Source organism: Lissotriton helveticus, chromosome 12 (genome assembly GCF_964261635.1).
Source record: "Lissotriton helveticus chromosome 12, aLisHel1.1, whole genome shotgun sequence".
Lineage (NCBI taxonomy): Eukaryota > Metazoa > Chordata > Amphibia > Caudata > Salamandridae > Lissotriton > Lissotriton helveticus.
Window position 1 is genome coordinate 810,763,183 of NC_136073.1, and position 20,992 is coordinate 810,784,174.

At 43.2% G+C, this 20,992-nt stretch overlaps 1 protein-coding gene across 1 annotated transcript in view; it reads right to left on the reverse strand.

Annotated features, from left to right (window-relative positions):
• Positions 1–5,262: 5,262 nt before the first annotated feature.
• The window catches only part of MTX1 (metaxin 1), a 69,848-nt gene continuing 54,118 nt past the window's right edge, over positions 5,263–20,992 (reverse strand). Inside the window, exons 2-8 of the mRNA XM_078670688.1 lie at positions 19,719–19,788; positions 19,275–19,354; positions 16,128–16,220; positions 14,779–14,961; positions 13,320–13,396; positions 8,556–8,710; positions 5,263–8,170 (exon numbers count right to left, since the gene is read on the reverse strand). Of these exons, the coding sequence (XP_078526814.1) occupies positions 7,941–8,170; positions 8,556–8,710; positions 13,320–13,396; positions 14,779–14,961; positions 16,128–16,220; positions 19,275–19,354; positions 19,719–19,788 (888 nt within the window). The 3' untranslated portion in view covers positions 5,263–7,940. The remainder of the gene's footprint in view (positions 8,171–8,555; positions 8,711–13,319; positions 13,397–14,778; positions 14,962–16,127; positions 16,221–19,274; positions 19,355–19,718; positions 19,789–20,992) is intronic.

The following is a 20,992-nucleotide window of genomic DNA, read 5'->3' on the forward strand; positions in this document are numbered from 1 at the left end:
TAGAGGTAATCCATTTAGTTGGTTAGTTATCTTGTGGTTACCAAAGCATTTGTCACCAAGAAAAGCAAAACACCAACCTCCAAAATGCCAGAGCGCACACCACACGTCAAACACAAAACAGATGTGGTTATAGTATAGCCTTTATGATGTCCAGCAGTACTTTTGTCTGATTTGCTACACATAAAATTAAGACGCTTTGGCTGAACATCTGTCCATAGTGAATAAGTGCTGATGTATTGTTGGTGGCATCCACGGATTTCACAATAGCATCAGCTATCAAACTGTGGCACACAGAAACTAAACATACTAATTATCTCCAACTTAGCCACTTTACCCTAGAAAAACAGTAGACACAGTACAAACAGGCCAAATGAGGAGGACCTTACCTTGCTATTCACTGTGTTTGTAGTTTTTGTGTCAACCCACGCACAATTCAACCACGCACAATTCAATAAAATTCTGACGTAACAACAATGTTGGTGACATAAAAAGCTCAAACACAAGGAGCACATTAGACTGAAGCACAAAAGCTTAGAAGACGTTATATAGACTACAGCACACTAAATGTAGCAGTATCTAGACACAACAGCTCAGACACGTCACATAAAGCAACAATACACTCAGAATGTCCACATCTGTTGTGCAATAGGCATGTCTATCAATCTTGAAGGTGGTAAGAGCATCTTTAGAAAGTCTTCTGACACAAACATCCTACTCAAAGCTCAATGATTTAAGGCATCGCAGGTTGCTTCACTGCATTTGTGATGACATTCTTAGTGGTTAACGGTTTGTAAAAATCTGCTTTATACAAAACACCTGTGTGGTCAAGTCGCAGGTGCGTGTGTGCGCAAAGGTGCTTGCTGCCAACACTGCTTCCAGGGGGAGGCACTTCTTTATTATTGGCAGTATCGCTCCAAAACCTCTGCCACCCGTGCTGGATAGCTAACGAACCTATGCGCATCCGACTGCTCTACTGCAAATGGCACCTACCGACTGAGGTTTCTAGTGATAAAACAGGCCACTGTCTCTCATGTTGCATTTTCATGGCCGCTTTCGCAGTAATCCTTGAATATTCCGTTGTCTAAATAATGGCCCTCTCTGGCTTCTGTACTGAGATGAGCGGTCACCTCCGACACATTGTAATCTGTTCGAATGTTGACTGAAAGGATAGCATGCAATCCAAGTCTCAAACATCTCTCCCTTTCAGTTATTGCAGAATGGTTATATGCTACATTGTATTTGTCAGTATAAAGAGTTTTCGCTGTAAGGGATACTTGCTACAATAAAAAAATGTAAACGCACTTCTATTTACATATTGTCCCCTAATGGCAGAATTCTCCAGGCATCCCTTTCAGGTAAGCCATGATTCTATGCATAAAGTGGATGGACACAGCTTCTGGGGCATGGAGATGCTGTATTTACTTGGTCCCAGGTCATTAAACACATTTTTTTGTATTTGATATAAACTGGAGTCTATTATTGTTGCCAACAATTAACCAGTAGTGTATGTGCTGCTTGCATGAAGAGTGTGATTGGGTGGTCAGGTTGCTTTTTGAGAAAGAGACTGATGCTGAAGGCTTCAAATCAAGTGAAAATGCTCATGGAACCATAAGTGGGCAACTAAGGTATTTTGGGGTTATTTCCCTTAGAGCTGGAGTCTTTGGGATAACAGTATTCTTGCTGGGGCCTCTATCAAATTCCACCTCATCTATCACCCACCAGGTGACAAATCCTCGAAGAATTGTGTTTTAACTGACCTAATAACACAAAGCTCCCTGTAGGCACCTCAGACATTATTCTAGGAGACCTAAACCTACAGTTGGATGATGCTAAAGACACAGCAGCAGAAGTGTTATCCACCTTTCTTGGAACTAAAGACCACGCCTAATAATGCAAAAAAACCACAAAAAAAACCCACACACTAAAGGCTGTACCCTCAACGCAATCATTTCCAACCCTAATACCATATCCCTCCTACCCACGATTGGACCAACCCCCCCACCTAATGCTATTTGATCTCAATGTCAACCAACCTAAACACCACACCCAAACTAATCATGCAATGCACTGGGCGAGGAATACGAAAAATCCGTCAATCAGAGTTAGAATTCTTAATCAGTTCACAAATTCTACCTCCTCCCGATCTAACTTCCGCCGATGAACTTACCTCCCACTACAACTCAAAAATGGCAGAACGTTGTGACACTGTTTCCCCCTTTAAAAATCAAAAAGTATACTTTACAGATTCAATAAAGACCTTAATAAAGAAAGACAACTTAGGCAGGCTGAAAGAACGTGGAGACAACAACCCAAGTTGACCATCGCTTTTCCTCAGAGCTGAACGCAAAGAATACAAAAACTTTCTACACAAAGAAATCATCTTTCTTCTCAGCGCAACCTGACCACTCCAGAAACAGACCTAGACCGCTTTAGTATCATCAAACAACAAAACTCCTCTTTCCCACAACATCCAACTGATGACTCAAGTGCAGTGACGAGTTCACCAAAAAATAAACATCAAACTCTCCCTGTACCCCTCCACCTCCTCACCCAAAAGATGCCCCTTCTACCATAGATGCCCACCCCCTTGCCATACCTCAATCACTGGTGATCCCCCTCCCCAACTCACTTCCTCAGTGAGCCAGAACACCATCACTTACATCTGAAAAACAATGAAACCTGGACCAAATTTGAAACTCTCTGAAGAAGTCCTCAAAATACTTGCATGCATAAAACAGACATTGCATCTTTCTGACTCCTCTTGTGAAAAATCTCAGACACATTATGTCCCCAACATGGACTAAAATCATTAACTCCTTATCCAGCAGCTCTATGCTGGCCTCCCTTAAATGTTTTCAAGTCACCCCCCCCCCCCAATCAAAAAGCCGAATGATTACAGACTTATAACTAACATCCCTCTCCTTGCTAAAACTATTGAAAAATGTGTGATCTCAGAACTTAACCAGAATGCAAAATCCAACTTACACAACACCTTCTATTCTGATTCAGGAAAGGCTTGAGTATGGAGACTGTAATACTGAAGATCATGGATGACCTATACAGATCTCTAGACAATGGTCAGGCCTACCTCTTAATCCTCCTGGACCTCTCCACGGCCTTTGATACAGTCAACCACAACATTCTCCTAAACACCCTCTCACAACATGCAGGCATCCACTGTACTGTCCTTCAGCGGTTTGTCTCATAATTGAGCCAACAATAACAGCTAGTCAAACTAAACAGCTCCACCTCACCAGCAGTATCAGTCGCACAAGGAGGCCCCCCCCCCTCCAAGGATCAATCCTGTCCCCTGCCTTGTTCAGCCTCTAGATGGAACCCCTTGCAATGATCCTGAAACAAGCCAAAATCGCCTACCTTCTCTACACAGATGACACCAAACTCTACATAAAAATCTCATCTTCTAAAGACATCCAACAGCCTCTCCATGGTACAATCCTGGCTGACCAACAACTGCTTAAAGCTTAACCCCAACAAAACTTAACTCCTTATCCAACCAAAAGGAAAGCCCTATCCAGTCCACAACTGGCTAGACAACCTAACTGCGTTAAACTGTACACCATCTATCTCCAATACTAACAAGTCACTGGAGATTACACTCGACAATAACCTGGCCATGAAGGATCATATCAGTGCCGCAACAAAAAGTGCCTTCTACACGTTGAAACACCTAAGAAAACAAAAATCAAATGCTGCAAAGACTGTAGTGCAATCCCTAGTCTTCTCCTAGTGGAGAGGTGTGGTGCAGCGGCCAGGGCAGCTGGCTTCGGAGCACAGGGCTCACGGTTCGATCCCTGGCTCCCGCGGCAGCTTATCCCAGCACCACTTGACTCTGGGCAATAGCTCACTTAATTTCCACGATGGCCCCCAGCGCCTTGAGACCCGTAAGGGTGAGTAGTTCGCGCTTTACAAATATGGATTCCAAGTTCGAAAACGATAAAGCAACGATCTCGGTACCCCAAAAATCTCCCTTATCCCCATGCAAGCCACACTCCTCTTCGGTGAGACCCGCTAGGTTCACATCACTCTCACACTTAAAAAACAAACCAGCTACCAATCGAAGCAGGAAGTATATTCAGAACAACCTGCATTACCCACAAAGCTCTCTAAACTGAAAAAAACTATTTTCCTCGCAAATAAACTGCTGGCCGTAACCGGCCTTTGCGAAGCTCAAACACTCTGCTCTTGATTCCGCCCAAAGAAAGATTACCCGCCTGTTCGTTCTCTGGGCTTCTGCCTAGAATTTGGAATGCCCTACCCCAGGAACTCAATCATTCCTACACTGAAGAGAAAAGTTCAAATACTCCTCAACAAATACTTGAACCTTCCCTCCTAAAATATTCCAGGCTTTCCATTGCTACCCCCGAACTATATCGTCCTTCTAGTACACCATATATGGTATTTTTATTTTTACCCTGAACTTTTCTTCTTATGTATTTCTTGTATGTGTTGTGCAATTTCTGTAAAGAGCTCTGATACCTACGGGTCAAGTACACTCTATATAAAACTTGAAAAATATATAAATCCCTTTAATGTTGGCTCAAACCAACATAAGATCTTGCAGTACAGAACATGTTGGTGAAAAATGTTTCTTCATTTAGTGACGACCAACAATTTGAAGGGAAAATTGTGAAAGTCTGCAAAAATGTATAGTGCTGTACAATTCAATACCTTCCTGCATGTCAAAAAAATAGCACTTTATGGTGCTCCATTTGAAAACAAATATTTTAGAAAGGGCATGTTATCTTTTCATGTGTCAGAAGCTTGGACAGTGCTACACCATTAAAAATGGATGGTATTCCCAAAGTCTAAAATATTGTCAATGCCCTGGGAGCATAGTGCAGAACTACTGACGTGATAAAGGATTGACCAAAATATGTTTGTTTTTTTAGAGTTTTATATAGCGCAAACTAGACCCGAAGATATCGGGTATCAGAGTGCTTTACATAGCACCAGTTTTGTTACATGAGGACACATTCATTTTTGTTAGGCATGGGGAGATTAAGTGATTTGCCCAGAATCACAGGATGTTGAGCGTCGTTGCCGAGACTTGAACCCGGTTCCCCAGCTTCGACATCTACCGCTCTAGCCGTAAGGCTACATCCTCTCCCCACCCCAATGACAAAAATTCTTAATTGATTCTTATAGACAAAACACAAGTTCGCATTACTCCTAATGCCAGCCTCTTGATGCCTATTCAAAAAAATCCAAACGTTTTTAACAAACGAAAGTGGTACAGACAAGTAATAAAAACGATATTTATTTAATGTTGAGTCAGGGTATAGACCATGTTCTTGCTACAGACTGCTTCACATTATCCCATGGATGTTGGCCCATCTCCGCTCACACAGGTCACTTGTTTCTTTTACATACAGCTTGCTAGCAGGTTTCTGTTGACTACAAACCAGTCACTTCCAAGCTGTACATGTATTTTCACGACAGGCATATTATTGACTCCTCTCTTACCATACGTTGGAACTGTTTAGGTGCAAAAGCACATGCATTGAAACAAAAACTTTGACAAAACGTCGGCACCACATGATCCATTACAAGCTGATGCGCCTCCCTGGCGTGGCGGAGCAGGAAATGGTAAGCCAGGTAAGCAGAATTGGCAGATCTGGAGTCTTTTGCAGGATATAGGCAGAGGGGTGTGGGAGCATGTCACAGGAAAGACAGAGCAGGTGGATCACTGAAAAAGCAAGAAATAAACGCTTTACTTGGTGGATAGAATGAGGAAAGGGAATGAAGAGTCCGTCGCAGCTGGATAGACAGCAGTGAAGGAGTGTCTGTCGATGGTCAAGAAAAGGGTTGACTGGACAGTCCTTGTTTAAAAGAATGTGTGGAGAGGGGTGATTGTGGAAAAGATGAGCGCGGCAAAGAATTCCAACATATGATATACAAAGCGAAGAAATATCACTTGACTGGTACGTAAGGAAGTTAGTTGGTTACAGGACACTAAGCAGGAAATGGAGAGCAAATCATTCAATGGGCCCAGTGGGATAGCGGAGGTGTGTCAGGGGACAAAGCAATGAAGTCCAGCTCAAGAAGAAGAAAGTTGCTAGACAGTCAAAGTATGAGAAGATGTGTGTTGAGGAATATCATTAGACAAGGTAGAGTGGTGTGAGACATCCATCACTTGATAAGCCATGTGAAAAAGATGGCATTGGTTACTAGACAGGCAGAACTGAGAAACGATTTGGTACAAGGCAGGGTGAGTTGCAAATGATGATCGTGTCAAGGGACAGTGCAATTGTGGTGACCACCCTCCCCACCAGCACATAAGGCGGAACAGGACACAAAAAGATCTGACCAGTATATGTTGACAGGATGGGGGCTGAGACACCACTTCTTTCACTTACAAAATCCCTTCATCGAACACCAATGGGCAAACTGGAAGGCTCAAGAATGTAAGTGTGTGAAGACTGATCAAAAAGATGGGTGGGGGAAAAAGTTGACGCCCCAATATGGAAAGGAAATACAAAACAGAACAGCCCTGAGCAACAGTGAAGCAAAATAGAGTAAATCAATAAAAAAAAACATAGGAAAATGACGAAACAATAATAAATATTGATAACTCAATGGTAAAACCTGTGATCTATGCAGTTGGTGCATCAAGAAAAGTGGGCCGGACATACACAGAGTTGGTAATCAGGGTAGGGGTTACGTCTGTAGCAAATGAAAAGTGTGGAAGGATCTGTCAGCCCTTTCTGGGCTGTCATTAAGGAGAAGGCTGAGGAAGGGTGGGGTCGAAGCCCTTCGCTACATGTGGGATATACAACGCCTGCGTGGTCGACAGCTAGACCTATTTCGGTGCCTGAAATTATGAAGCTGTGCGACCCTCCCTAGGGAAAAGGCAGGGCAGCCTGTGGTGAACCACATGCACGCTGGTATTTGAGCATGAAGAGTGGGCGTCGTTACCGGTGAGCCTTCACAGACTTGCATTTACTGAGAGGTAGGCGACCACATCTCAAGGCATGGTGGTGCGCAACAATGTAACCAAAAATAGATACATGTGATGGATCTTTAATGCATGTCAAGAAACATGAAGTGAACACCCCAACTGAAACGTGTAATTATAAACTTTTTCCTAGCAAGATTTTGTCTTTTTTTTTTTTTATAAAGAGTTTATGGTTTCAACTCTTCTATCATACACATCTCCGAAAATTGTTGCCACCGGAACCCCCACGCTTCACATCCGCAACACCCACCCTGTTAAGTTAAGCATGAGGCCTGTCATATAAACACACAAATGGTGAATAGTTGGGCAAGCGGTCATGGTACCATGAAATCACTGCCATCCTGCATGGTCTGAATTTTGTAGCCATCGATGGTGACTTGTTCGATTGCTTTGGGCCGGATGTTTGGGGTCTCTTTTGCTGTTTACGGTGAACCTCTTGTCTGCGGTTCTTACGGACAATTGTTTACCAATGAAAGTTCTTTGGTTAAGCACCGGTTTTAGAATAGGGTGCTTAAGGTAGATGTGATTGTCACATTTGCAAACTTCATGACAAACAGGAGGTGAGGGCAAGCAAGCTTCCTGCAAAAAGTGAGTCACAGCTCTAAATCAACTGGGCAAACTGGCAGGCGAAAAGGAAGTGGGACTTCCCATCACATGTGCAGGTCTACAAGTAGGTGGGCCTTCCCTCTCTGCAAAAAGCAGGGATTGTTAAGCATTTCCTGGTATGGAACCGTCATTTGTTCTAGTAACACATAGCTTAGTTTGCTTTGGTCTTGTAGGATGGTGCTTTGTGAAACGACCATAAGATGTCCCTTTTGTTGAGCAGGAGAAGACTCCAAAGAATGGTCCCCGTTTGTGTGTACTCTCTGCCAGACAGTTGATTCCTCCATCTTGGGTTGTAAAAGTGGCTTGGACAGGACATCTGCCAGAACCAAGCACCAGCCCTCGGGGCTCTCAATGTAGGTCAATCCTCTTCTTCATCATCGTCCTCCATGGTGATTGCATGCCGCCCACTGTCACCCTCCGACACCCGCTGGATAGATACAATACCGCTGAGCAAAGCATATCCAATCATGGCCAACACCCCCACCATGACAGACAAAACTTGGGTCCGCCGCTTGTGTGGTTCTTCTTCAGTGTCTGCAGAGTCGGCAGAATCTCCAGAAGGCGCCTTCAGGGGTGCCTGTGGACCATCTACAAACAAGGAAGGAATAAAGAGAGATAGGTTAGAGAGACACAGAAAGGTAATGCCATTTAACAGTGTGCCCGGGCTGTGGTTTAGCGTGATTGGATGGGAAATTCTTTCTATAAGGAAGCAATTATCCGCGTTCTGTATGGAAAGCAATTCAAGTTAGAACTTGGGGAGAGGGTGGGACATAGACAAATACTTTAACAGGAAAACTGAAGATCTAGGAGAACAGACAAAAGAGAAAACAGGAAGCTTTTCTAATAGAAGAGCTGGGCCAGAATCAGTCACGTTTGATGTTAATGTCCAAAATAAATTGATCTCTGTCCCAACCTCACACAGTCACTGTGTACTCAGCATATCGAAGAATACTGTGGAGTGCCACGTTCTTACCTCCGTCCCAAGTGAAGTAGATGTTCAAAATGGACGTGCAGTAGTTACAGAGATTGTCTAGAGACTTCAAGTGCTGCTGCAGTTTGCTGCTGGGCAGATGTGCTTTCAGCAGAGGGGCCAAGTAGCTGAAGACATGTGCATCGAGTGAGGCCGGTCTGCAAAAGAGAATAGAAAGATCACAGGCCACAAGAAAAAAAACCTAAAAGAATGGAGCGTAAGTGATAACTTACAGGTTGAAGGAACAACAAAAATGGTCAATGGCAAACAGCAACCAGATAGTGTACACTGAGACTTCTCTAGGAGGCTGACAGAGAGTAGTCTTCTGTTTGAGCGTTCTTGAGAAGGCAGACTAGTCAGAAGTTCCCTAGGGCATTCTCCAGAAGTATGGAAGTAGTTGGCAGTATACTAGAACATTTGAGGTTGGTGGTCGTCAGAAGCCTCCAATGGTATTCCTTAAAGGCTAGCAGTAGTCAGCAGTCACTGATGCCATGCTTTTGGAAGCTGGAGGCAACTACGAGCCCCCTAGGGGTTTCTCCAGGAGGCTGCAGCAGGTAGGGGTTCCCTAAAGAACTCTCCAAGATCCCGCTTGTTGTTAGCGGTCCTTGGAGCATTCTTTGGGGAGCTGGCGGAGCAAAACAGAAATTTCCAAGAGACTTTTGGTAGAGCTTTGTGCTGCTGAACGCTCCAGGAGTCCAACAGTCTTCGGTCTGTTGACAATTCCGCAGCAGACTTTCAATAGTATGGGGTCTGGGTTACCTGGTTCAGGAAGCCGGTATTAGTAAACTAAGGGAAGTCTGCAGTAGTCAAGATCCTGCAGTGAATGTTCCACCTGGCAGTATTAGTCAGTTGTGTGTCAAACATATTGGGAGGAGACGGGCAAGGGTTATTGGGTCTAAGGGGCATAATGGAGATGTCCAACAAATGTCTTTATAGAAATTGCAGCAAGTCTCAGAGAATGCTCCGGGTGCTGTCAGCAGATACAGCTGGCTTAGAAGGAGGACCGCTTGACCGAGAAAGGGCTTTGGCTCCCAATTATGGCGCTCTGTGGCAGTGGTTCTTAACATTTTGATAGCTGTGGACCCCCACGTAATCAGTAATTGACTGCGGGGACCCCCCACTCAATCATTATTGGAATCCTGGGAACCCGGCCTAAGCAATTTTGATTATTTGAACCACAATACAACACACAAATACAGAAACAAGCATTCATCTAACAAACGCACGAATGGTGAAATACTTTACTTAATTCACAAACAAATATTTAAAAAAAATCAACATTTAATAGAAATGTTGGAGCTTTTTTAACTTCAATTGAGGCCACTCATCATCCATAGTATATTCTGCTTGATGCAGTTTCACAGCACCCACAAATCAATGAGAACACCAACTTAACTTTTAGCTTCCAATTTCAATTATGCTTCTTTATTTATTTACACTTTATTAATCTGTTAATTTGATTTAAGTCTCTAAGAGGGCATAGACCCCTCCTTGAGTAAGCAGCGTGGACCCCCAGGGGTCCGCTGACCACAGGTTGAGAACCACTGCTCTACGGCATACATTACATTTGGTAGCCTAGGTTCAAAGAGGGAGAGTGTTTATGGAGAACCCATCAATGGGCGTCTGGCCCAGGGGAGGCGCTTGCTTTTCCTAGAGGCTGGCTTTGAAGGCCTTCTCGCGCTCTCTCCCCTGTGGTCCCTGAATAAGCAGTTTTGTGCACAGATCATACTGCACCACAAGCCAGCTCTCTGCCCTGCACAAGCGGCCCAATTCACCTGGCTGGGTTCAGATCATAAATCTTCAGGTCCCTTAGGGCCAAGCTGACAAGGATCCCTCTAATGAGACCAACGCTCAGGTAGCTTGCGGCTCAAGTGGGCTAGCGGCTTCCTGGCAGAGAGGATTTGTCGGAATGGGGGAAATAGCGTGGTAACCCACCAGGGCTTACTCTCCCGAAATAACTACCATTTCCTCGGACAGCGGAGGCCAAATATAAGGTACAGTTTTTAAGTTAAAAAACTAATTTAGTTGACGTGCATGTTTAGAGATGTGTGCGCATCCTGCAGGTCTGAGGATCAAATCTCCAGCAAGGGCATACCCAGTCATTCTTTATTGAAGGTCGATTAAATTAATAGCCGTCAGTTCAATGAAGAACAGAAATGATTTAATTACAACATGAAGAGATAAAACTTTAGGCTTGCAAACAAAACTTGTTATACATTGTTTCTGGGCTCTGTTAGCCGAGGTATCCATGCAGTGAACATGAATCTCAGGGTCAACTGCAAAGCCAGCAAAATGCCTGCATGTGCATTCCACAGCTTCCCTCAAAGTCTTTGCTTTATGGCTGCCACACAACAACTCTTCCGGGCCCCACAAGACCTCTTCCGGGCCCCGCAACATCTCTTCCCGGCCCCACACTTTTGTCGATACCTAAAGCTTTGGGCAGGATGAGGGCAGACACCACATTTTGTAAGAGTGGATAGATATATATATATAGATATATATATATATAGATATATATATATAGATATATATATATATAGATATATATATATAGATATATATATATATATATATATAGATATATATATATATATATATATAGATATATATATATATATATATATATAGATATATATATATATATATATATATATAGATATATATATATATATATATAGATATATATATATATATATATATAGATATATATATATATATATATATATATATATAGATATATATATATATATATATATATATATATATATATATATATATATATATATATATATATAACAAAAAGTTTGCCCCATTTAGAAAAGCCAGCATTCAGGTAGGTTTCTGTAATTTCGTTTTTTATTTTCAGGAAAACAGCGTGGAATAAAGAAAACAAAGTCCATGCAATTTACAAGCCTGACGCGTTTCATGCTCCCCTGAGCATTTCTTCAGAGGCTTCTGTAAACTCTGTGTGGAGCTTTCAAAGTCTTTAAATGATTAACACCTGCTCCAGTGGGCGTTGGCGCCCCCAGAGCCTGCTGGTGCTAGTAGTTCAATAAATCACGCTCCAGTGAGCTGCTCCCAGAGTGAAATAATTCTTCAGAGTAAAACCTGAGTGGGTCTGGAAAATGTTCAATCTGATTCTGCGCTGCAAATCACATCCTGAAAAACGACCTTGAAAAGGACTTTGCCATTGAAGAAGGGAACGCTGTTCCCGAAACGCGTCTGGCGATATTGAACTTTGCTGTTACTACCAGCTATCTTTGCCTGTTGTTGCTGCCTGCAATAAATATTGAGGAATCACGCACTTGTTGGTGTCTCTCACAGGGGCTAACTTTGTTTGATGGTATTTTGAGCGGCTTTGCTCGGCCGCGAGAGAACGCCCACCGCGAGGAGAGCGGGCCCGCAATGGAGCCATGGCGGTTTTGGTGCACAACGGGAGGTGCGCTCAAGCTGGCGGCAGTAAGACACAGCAGTCAGAGCTGGCTGTATGTATCGACCCACATGGGAATTATTCCATCACGGATTTCATCCGACCCAACCCACTTGGGTAACACTAAACCTTGCACTACCAAGACCAGAAGGCCAAGGGATTGGCCCCGCCCACTGGGGCAGGACTTTGTGACATAATTCGTGCAGGTAATGAGGTCTGGCTGAAAAGGACTTTGCCATTGAAGAAGGGAACGCTGTTCCCGAAACGCGTCTGGCGATATTGAACTTTGCTGTTACTACCAGCTATCTTTGCCTGTTGTTGCTGTCTGCAATAAATATTGAGGAATCACGCACTTGTTGGTGTCTCTCACAGGGGCTAACTTTGTTTGATGGTATTTTGAGCGGCTTTGCTCGGCCGCGAGAGAACGCCCACCGCGAGGAGAGCGGGCCCGCACTGGAGCCATGGCGGTTTCGGTGCACAACGGGAGGTGCGCTCAAGCTGGCGGCAGTAAGACACAGCAGTCAGAGCTGGCTGTATGTATCGACCCACATGGGAATTATTCCATCACGGATTTCATCCGACCCAACCCACTTGGGTAACACTAAACCTTGCACTACCAAGACCAGAAGGCCAAGGGATTGGCCCCGCCCACTGGGGCAGGACTTTGTGATATAATTCGTGCAGGTAATGAGGTCTGGCTGAAAAGGACTTTGCCATTGAAGAAGGGAACGCTGTTCCCGAAACGCGTCTGGCGATATTGAACTTTGCTGTTACTACAAGCTATCTTTGCCTGTTGTTGCTGCCTGCAATAAATATTGAGGAATCACGCACTTGTTGGTGTCTCTCACAGGGGCTAACTTTGTTTGATGAATATATATATATATATATATATATATATATATATATATATATCTGGGCACTGCCTTTGGTGCGCAGGTTATGGTTGGCACCGCTGTTGGTCGAGTTATGAATTTTGGTCCTAATCATAACTCAGTGTTTGGGTATTTTTTATTTGTAACCATAATTTCACGTTAACTGTGTTTAAGTGAATTTATAAAGGTTTCTTTAAAACATGTTAACTTGTTATAACCAAAGCAAACAATAACTTCACTTTAAACTTTGTTTCCCCAAAAATTATATAAGTTAGCGCCATGAGAACTCATCGTGAACGTGCACTGTATAGCCAATAGCATACAAAATATATATATATATATATATATATATATATATATACACACACATACACACACACACACACACACATATACACACACTTTCAAAAGTCCCTTGCTCCAATAGACTCATCATAAACAATCCAAAATCTTGCCAGTACTTACGCTTCCCCGAAGAAGAACTTCTGGTTCCCTAGTCTCTGAGAGAGATGGGTCATACACTCCTGTGCGTCCCTGTAGAGCTAAAGACGAATAGATGATCAGAGTCAATAGAGCAGATTTATATTGTGCATTCATCGAACATGAGGGCTCACAGAGCACTTAGAACTCACCATGTGGGCCATAAGTGGGAGCAGGCATCAGTGGGTAACAAGTGTAATGCACGTGGAGATTGGACCTTTCTATGCGTACTAGGGCCCGCCAGCGGTTACCAAGCACTAGCCGTGGTAGGTACCGTTCATCACTGGTGCCACCGGAGCTTCGGTTACCACTGCACTCCTATTGACAACCAAGTCACTCCTTTTGTACTCTTGACTCTCCAATTATGGCTAGATTGGTCAGTCAAGACGTACTCCGTGATGTGTAGTTGGTTAGAACTTAATAAACAATGCCCTGTCTCAGCAGTTGTTTTTAAAAAGAAGAGATTTTTTGTAGGTAAAGTACAGCTGTTAAATATATGCTCAATAAGAGAATGTCCAAACAACTTCTGAGGCCTGGTCATGAGCCAAATAAATGTTATAATCTTTTGGGTCCCAGAAACAAGGTTTATGTTTCTCAACAGTTCCAGGATTCAGAGACAGAGTTACAAATAAGTTGTATGCTTAGATGTGTCTGCTTATGGCGCATGAGCCTGGGTTAAGATTTTCCACATCATTCACCAACCTCAAGTGAAAAAGAATTCTCAATCCACGATAGATTTCTGGTGGAGAAGAGGACACTAGTTCAAAGCAGAGGAATTAAAAGTCCTACACATTGCAACTTTGCTATGAAAAGCTTAAATATACGAACTGTAGAGCTACCAAAGTTAAAATGAAAAGCTGCCAATAAAGAGTTTGAGGAGTAATGGCATGAAGGTTCCCACTGGCCTGCAATGCAAAGTTTCTGCCGCTCTGGATTGTTTTCTGCAGATATGTATGTGCCCCTGTGCCCCTCGTCTTTCCCTGGTGCCCGACAGCTCAGGGCACCTGAAACCCAAGACCGCCCTACACAAGTTTGAGGACCTCAAGACTCATCTCCTCTCCATTTTCCTCTTACCCATGAACACAGCTCCATCTTCTCCCACCTTCAATGTGATCTGTATGTGTCTGCTGGGTAAAAACACCCAGAGGCAAGTGTGGAATGTTTTCCTGTTGCTACACATAGTGTTCCACTGCTGTCTTGGGGCTAGACTCGTGCTATATAAATAGTTTTAACAAAATGACAAGCCCAGAGTGAGGGAACAAGTGGAATCCGGGAATGGTGGACAGAGACACAGGTGGCCTGAAGTTGGGCCATTGTATAATTTATAAACAAGTGTCAACACCAACTTAAAGGACACATATAACAGGGAGGGACAATGCAGGACACATATTCCAGCGGTCTGCTGTACAGTAGCTGCGTAGAGATGCAGTCCACCAATACACACCTCCTTTTCCAGTTCTTCTTCGTCCTCGATCCACCGGTCTCCCCGTAGTGTCTGCAGTCGTTCCAGGTGCCGCTTGTGCATTTGGTTGGGGAGGAAGAAATTCAGAGGAAAAGGGATGGCCTCCGCATACCACTTCCTAGTGTGCTCCACGTAATTCTTGGAATCGACCCAGAAAGTGTGGATCTGCAGAGGGACAGAACTGGTCTAAGGGTGGACAAGAACTCAAGAAACCAGAGAGGCCCAGGAGAGGACCAGTGCAGGGGGAATGCCTACAAGAAGGTGTGCAAACACAAGCAATTCAAGGAAAGTACTTGGCTGACAATTTTGCATCGAACGACTGTCTGACCGAGGATGTGGTGTGAACAATCATTCAGATTCAGGATCTCTGGGAGAGTGGGGTGAAGAATTGAAACCAGAGCATGCCCATCCTTTCTCCAAAACCAGACCAGTTTAGCAGATCATTAACCTAGAGGTACCTACAAACAACAAACTCTAACAGTGGCTCTTCTGGTTCGATCAATGGCTTTCCAGATCCAAACGAGAGGGTTCCCAGATAGAGAACACACTACAATGGCATAACAAATGTGGATGGTGCTACACAAATGTGAATAGCCTAACCATACAATGCTCTAACAGAGCAATCGCTGTGACAAGGGTAGACATCCGCTTTAGCTTGGTCCCCAGAGAAAGACATACATTTTGTGCAAATAAGTCTGAAAGACAGCGGAATCCTGGGCAATATTATTTTATTATAGCATGCAGGTGGAGTCGGAACGTGGAACATCAAACCTGTTTTTGCAGATAGTGCAAGGAAACACTGGAAATTGCTTTCCGATTAAGTGAGCTAAATGTGGGTCAAGTGTGTTAAGCTAAAGCCAACAGTTAGAATAGCCCTTAAAGAGGTTTATGATCATGGGTCAAGGCAAGGCTTGCAACAAAAATAAATGACAGAAAGGGGGGGTCTCTCCAGTAGAGCTGCTGATCTCGGGAGCAAGTGGAAAGAAACTTTTTTTTTCCAGAAAGTATGAGACGTGCAATGTGAGGAGATAGAGGAGAAAAAGATGAACATTAAGCAGACAGCAATTTGAGAGAAGCATCAAAAGAAGTTTAAAGTAGGTGTGCAGTAACACAATGTTGAGTAAGGAACATCTTACTTTACTGTAGTATTAAGATAATAGACTTACAAGATGTGATCCCTAAATTCTCCGTAATAATTTATGCCTTCTATGAAAAGCTGTCTAAAAGTCACGGGTAGGCAGGGTATCAACCCCAGTCTCCAGTAAATATTTTAATTCCCGCCCCTCTAAATTATGTGTCAAGTCCAGTCTTTTGTCACGAGAGACACTTACATAAGCCGGAAGCAGCTTTTCTTCCAATAGAGACACAAATGCCAAGGTATCTGCACCTTGTGTAGGCGAAAGGTCGTAGTCTGCATTATATTTCTGAAAAAAAGAATAAAAACACGATTTTTGAAACTATCAAGAGAAGAAAAAAATGCGTCCAGGGGCTATGACTGTTTGTTCTCTCTATTTGATAATAAAGAAAATGGATTTAGGCACTTGACTGTCCAGAGAAAGAGAAGGTGAGTAGTCAAGGCTTACTCTAGGAGGTGATTGTGGGCTAGAAATTCAGATACAGCACAAGATAGAACACACAAACTTAATGCCCAACCTAAGCTATAGCGTCTGTTTATTAATATTCATGCAATAAGTCACATACAAGTAAGATATTCATTCAAAAACAGAAGATACTACTATGTTCTATATTACTTCAGTCAATGGGGTACAGCTACTAGAAAAACAAAAATCAATATAGTATCAATTTTGCTATTTAAGCCTGGCATAATTACTATTTCAATCACCCTCATTGCCATTGTGCGTTGTCTTTATCATAATTATATCCCATTTGCCCACATGAGCCATTGTTTCTTATAAAAAACCTTCACCCAGGCTCCAAGTGAGTAGGGTTCCCTTGTTTCCTTTTCCAATAATTACTTGGCAGCCCTTGGTGCAAGGTGAAAGAACAAATTGGGCTTGCGCCTGTATGGTAGAGTTTCTGGCAAAAGTAAACCCGATAGCCCAATACCTTCCTATCAAAATCCCAAAATGTTCTTATGTAAGGGTGCCAAAGGCGAGTTCACACACAATATTGGTGCCTTGGTGACAACGCTATCGAGGGTCTGACAGGTAGGGGTTCTGAAGCACTAAGCTGTCGGAGGAGAAAAACCAGTTAAGGGCTCACCGATGTGCTATAGAGGGCATGCACAACAATGTCCCCCAGGAGTTGCCAAACGGGAGTGGATTGTATCTCAAACCTAGCCAGGTACAAGTGCCTAAAATGAAAGTAACTGGAAACGTAAAATGTAACGTAACTGGAAAAATATGTAAAGCGCTCTGATACCTGATTCGGTTCGGGTCTAGTTCGCGCTACATAAAACTCTGCAAAAAAAAAAAAAAAAAGGTGCAACAAGCTTTGATCGGCTCAACCATTAAAGACTGGGAACAGTTTTTTTTTGGTTTTTTTTTGTCAGTGGCCTTAAATGGTTAGTATATTCTGAATTGTTAGGGTAAGCAACCTGTAAGTGCACGTCAGTTTGGCCGGCCATCTTATGCAGGCCAAACAGACATTTGCACTTAGAACTTTCCCACCCATCTGTATTGTACAGTAGGGTGGAGAAATAGCACAAGCTTCCAGTCCCTTCGTGAGAGCCTAATCAGCCTGCTCAGACAAATGCAGGCACTGCTCTCACAGGATGATATTGGGTGGGGAGTCTGGGAGCCTGGCCCAAGAACTTCTGAATGAAAGGAGCACAGAGGTGACCTGCAGATGGAGCGGGAGAAGCAGGTAAGTGTGTTTTTTTTAAATTATTATTTGCCCTCGTGCTACCCCACCATTTTATTTTGGCAGCAGCTGCTGCTGGCTGCTTGAGGGAGTTTGCCCGCAGGCCAGGGCCTGTAAAAACTAAAGGTTACAAGGACGTTATAATTATTAAACAGAATTTTAAAAAACCTTAGCAAATCACTAAAAATCCAAAGGTTATGGGGATGTTCTAGTTCGGTTCAGATTTTACACACATAAACCCATAGAAATTCAGCCGTTATAGTTACCTCAAGAAATTATAACTTGTGCCTTCACCATGCACTGCTAATGACCCCACATATTACATCAGTCATGACATCTTCTATGACATAATTGATACTATCACTGCAAAAGTTTCTTATGGTTTTAATTAACTTAACAATAAAGAATTTCACTGCAAAGTTTGCAATAAAGTGATTGATGAGAAAACTGTGCATAGCGTGGATGCGAGTAAGAGTTACCTTAGGGCATGAGATATAGTTACTTGAGATAACTATAACTGGTGAATTTCTATGGTTTTATGTGAGTAAAAATGGAGGGATATATATATATATCAAAACAATACCCTTGCGGCATATAGTGATGCATAAATTATGCAAAAAAGGAGAGAACTCTGGGTAGTTCCCACGTTTAGGTGGAAGGCAGCTCCTGAATAGAGCACCCTCAACACCAGCGACACTCTAAATTTGCTCACCTCAAATGTCTGCTTTTGTATCAAAGTTTTTAAGCATAGGATTAGCACAGTGCTATCCACGCCGAGATAGAAATAGACAAAGTCTTTTGCCATTTGTACAGCAAAGTCACAAACTTGGGGACTACCCAGAGTTCGCTCCTTTTTTGCGATATATATATATATATATATATATATATATATATCTCCCCTCACACGCCGGTTCACAGTTCCCCGACCCTCGGGTGCTCACATATATCTCCATCTATATCTATCCATATCTATCCACACACACATTAAATGCACCCGACCAAATGTGGACAATGCTTTCAATACATTTCAATGGTGACTATCACAAAAAGTGTGGGAGGATCTCAAAAACACAGTGGGAGGATGTTTAGCCTACTGTCAGTCCAAGGGTACTTTGCTGCAGCCTCTCTTGGTGGCAACATTATGCTTTTGGGCTACCTTACCGTAACTTTCTATCTAACCCCATCCACAATTCATACAAAACAGGATTAAAAGAAATTCTCTTCATATCCGCTTAAGATTCCAACGCTGGCTAACTTCTCCATGTGTGCTTGTTGCATGAATTTTTAACGGACTGTGGTTTCTCTTTTTGTGGTAGTTTATTATCTTATAGACTGGATTTTTGCTGTACGCCGAAATTCGGCAATGCATTACTTGTTTGGGAAGGCCAGTGCTTCATTAAAAATAAAATAAGACCAAACCCTTGAGGTGACAACAAGGTCACAAAAGTAGCACAAAAACATAGCTAACTAAGGTGTATCTAGGAGTGTTTATTGGAGCCGTACAAGATGAGAAGGTGGTCTTATAGACAGAGTGAATGTGAATGTGAGTGGAGGGCAAGGTTGTGTCAGACTATGTTACATAAGGGGAGTGCAAGTTTGAATGAGGTTGCATGTGAAGAGGCAGTGCGAGAGCAGAGCAAGGCTGTCTTCCTCACCTGTTTTCTGAGGTGTGCAATGATTTTGTGAGTCTGGCATACAACACCATTGGCCGAGGTCTTCAGAGCAGGCAGGGTGCCTACAAAAAGGAGAAAGAGGCTTTCTTCAACAGGAGCAGTTGACTTGGATACATCTGACCAAGAGCACTATTCTAGACATGCACAACACAGGCAGGAAAAGAGGTCCAAGCAGAACACACACATTGGAACATGGTCACAAACATACACATTCCTGGTGAAACAGCAATTCACTGGGTTTGTAGCAGCTAACCCCTCAAATCCTACTTAGTATACACACAAAAAATGTATAAACTATGGAAGTCTAGTTCTCAAACTTAAGGTCTAACAGTTAACTTCTTCCCAAAATACTTTCTTTGCCCTTTTTATTCTCTCCCAGTTTGTGCACATATGAAACCTGCTCTTTCTTGTTTGTCCTCTTCTTACCAGAGGGGCTTCTCCAGGGGTTGCTGATCTTGTGGACTTTGAGTGGTGCTCCGGCAAACCGAGCATATGTCTGAAAAGGAAAGAAAGAACACAGTGAGGCAAATGATACTGTTAAAGTGGATTGCGCATCATGGGGTTCCCAGTCTTGAGCAAGGGCGCAGTCTCAAGGGGGCGAAGCAGTGACGTCGGAGTTCAAAGGTCTCGATTGCTACAGAAAACCAATGAAACATCTCAATCAAGCCCCATTTGTAAGGCCACGGAGTATGCGCTACTCATGTCAAAGTACATCAGGTTAGGTCTTCAACTTCAGCACTGAGAAGTGAGGGTGAAGCTAAAGGCTGGTAGGACCGGTCTCTCAAGCCTGGGTGGAAAATGTGCAGGCTGGCAGGGCCTACAATCACATATAAGCAATTCAGCACAAGGGAAAACAATCATTTTAGTGTGCCAGGACCACCTTCTTCCAAAATACTTGTGCGTCACAGAGGATATAGCTCTGCATGCATCAGTTCGGAGAATTTGGCATCAATATCCAAGACCATTGAAAAATATCCCACCAAAATCCTGCAACTTTAGAATACACCCCCCCCCCCCCCCCCATCAAGACGTATACAAGCCACATCACTACTGCAGCACGTTACTACAGGAGCTGCAGATTACTAATTACTGTACTATCTTCCATCCGCCACACTCGCAATGCAGAGCACTGCCATGAAGGAGCCGCCCTGTGAAAAGTATTAAGTGTGTCCTCTTACTCAATCTAATATCAACAATCACCAATAATAAGGGTTCTGGAATGTTTCTTTGTTTGATGACGTTAAGTTAGGTTGAAAAACCTATTTTGGCATTCTTAGATGGCCATGAACAGATGGCCAATTTAAGCTGAGAGACGAGTTCTAAGGTGGAAGAAAATAATATAGCTTTTGTAAGCTTTCAACAAAGTACACACCAAGTATTTTGGGTGGCGATTAGCGCTTACATGTGCGAAGTGTGAAAGACAGCTATCATCAATGTGCTTGACTGTTCTACGGATCATGCCTGTATGCCACTATTCAAATTTCAAGAAAGTCTTTTGTTGTGACAGATACCATGGATAACTCCAGATGAACAAGTTGCCTATATAGGCGCCACCCCAGTGCACTGATTTCAGTTTCTTTATGTGACATTTCTCGCCAGGAGCACAGAGCCCCAAAGGACACTGCCAACTGGTGTGGGAAACAAGGGCCATGAAAAGGTGAACTGCCCTGGCCCTAGAAATCCATTTGCAGAGAGGGGAG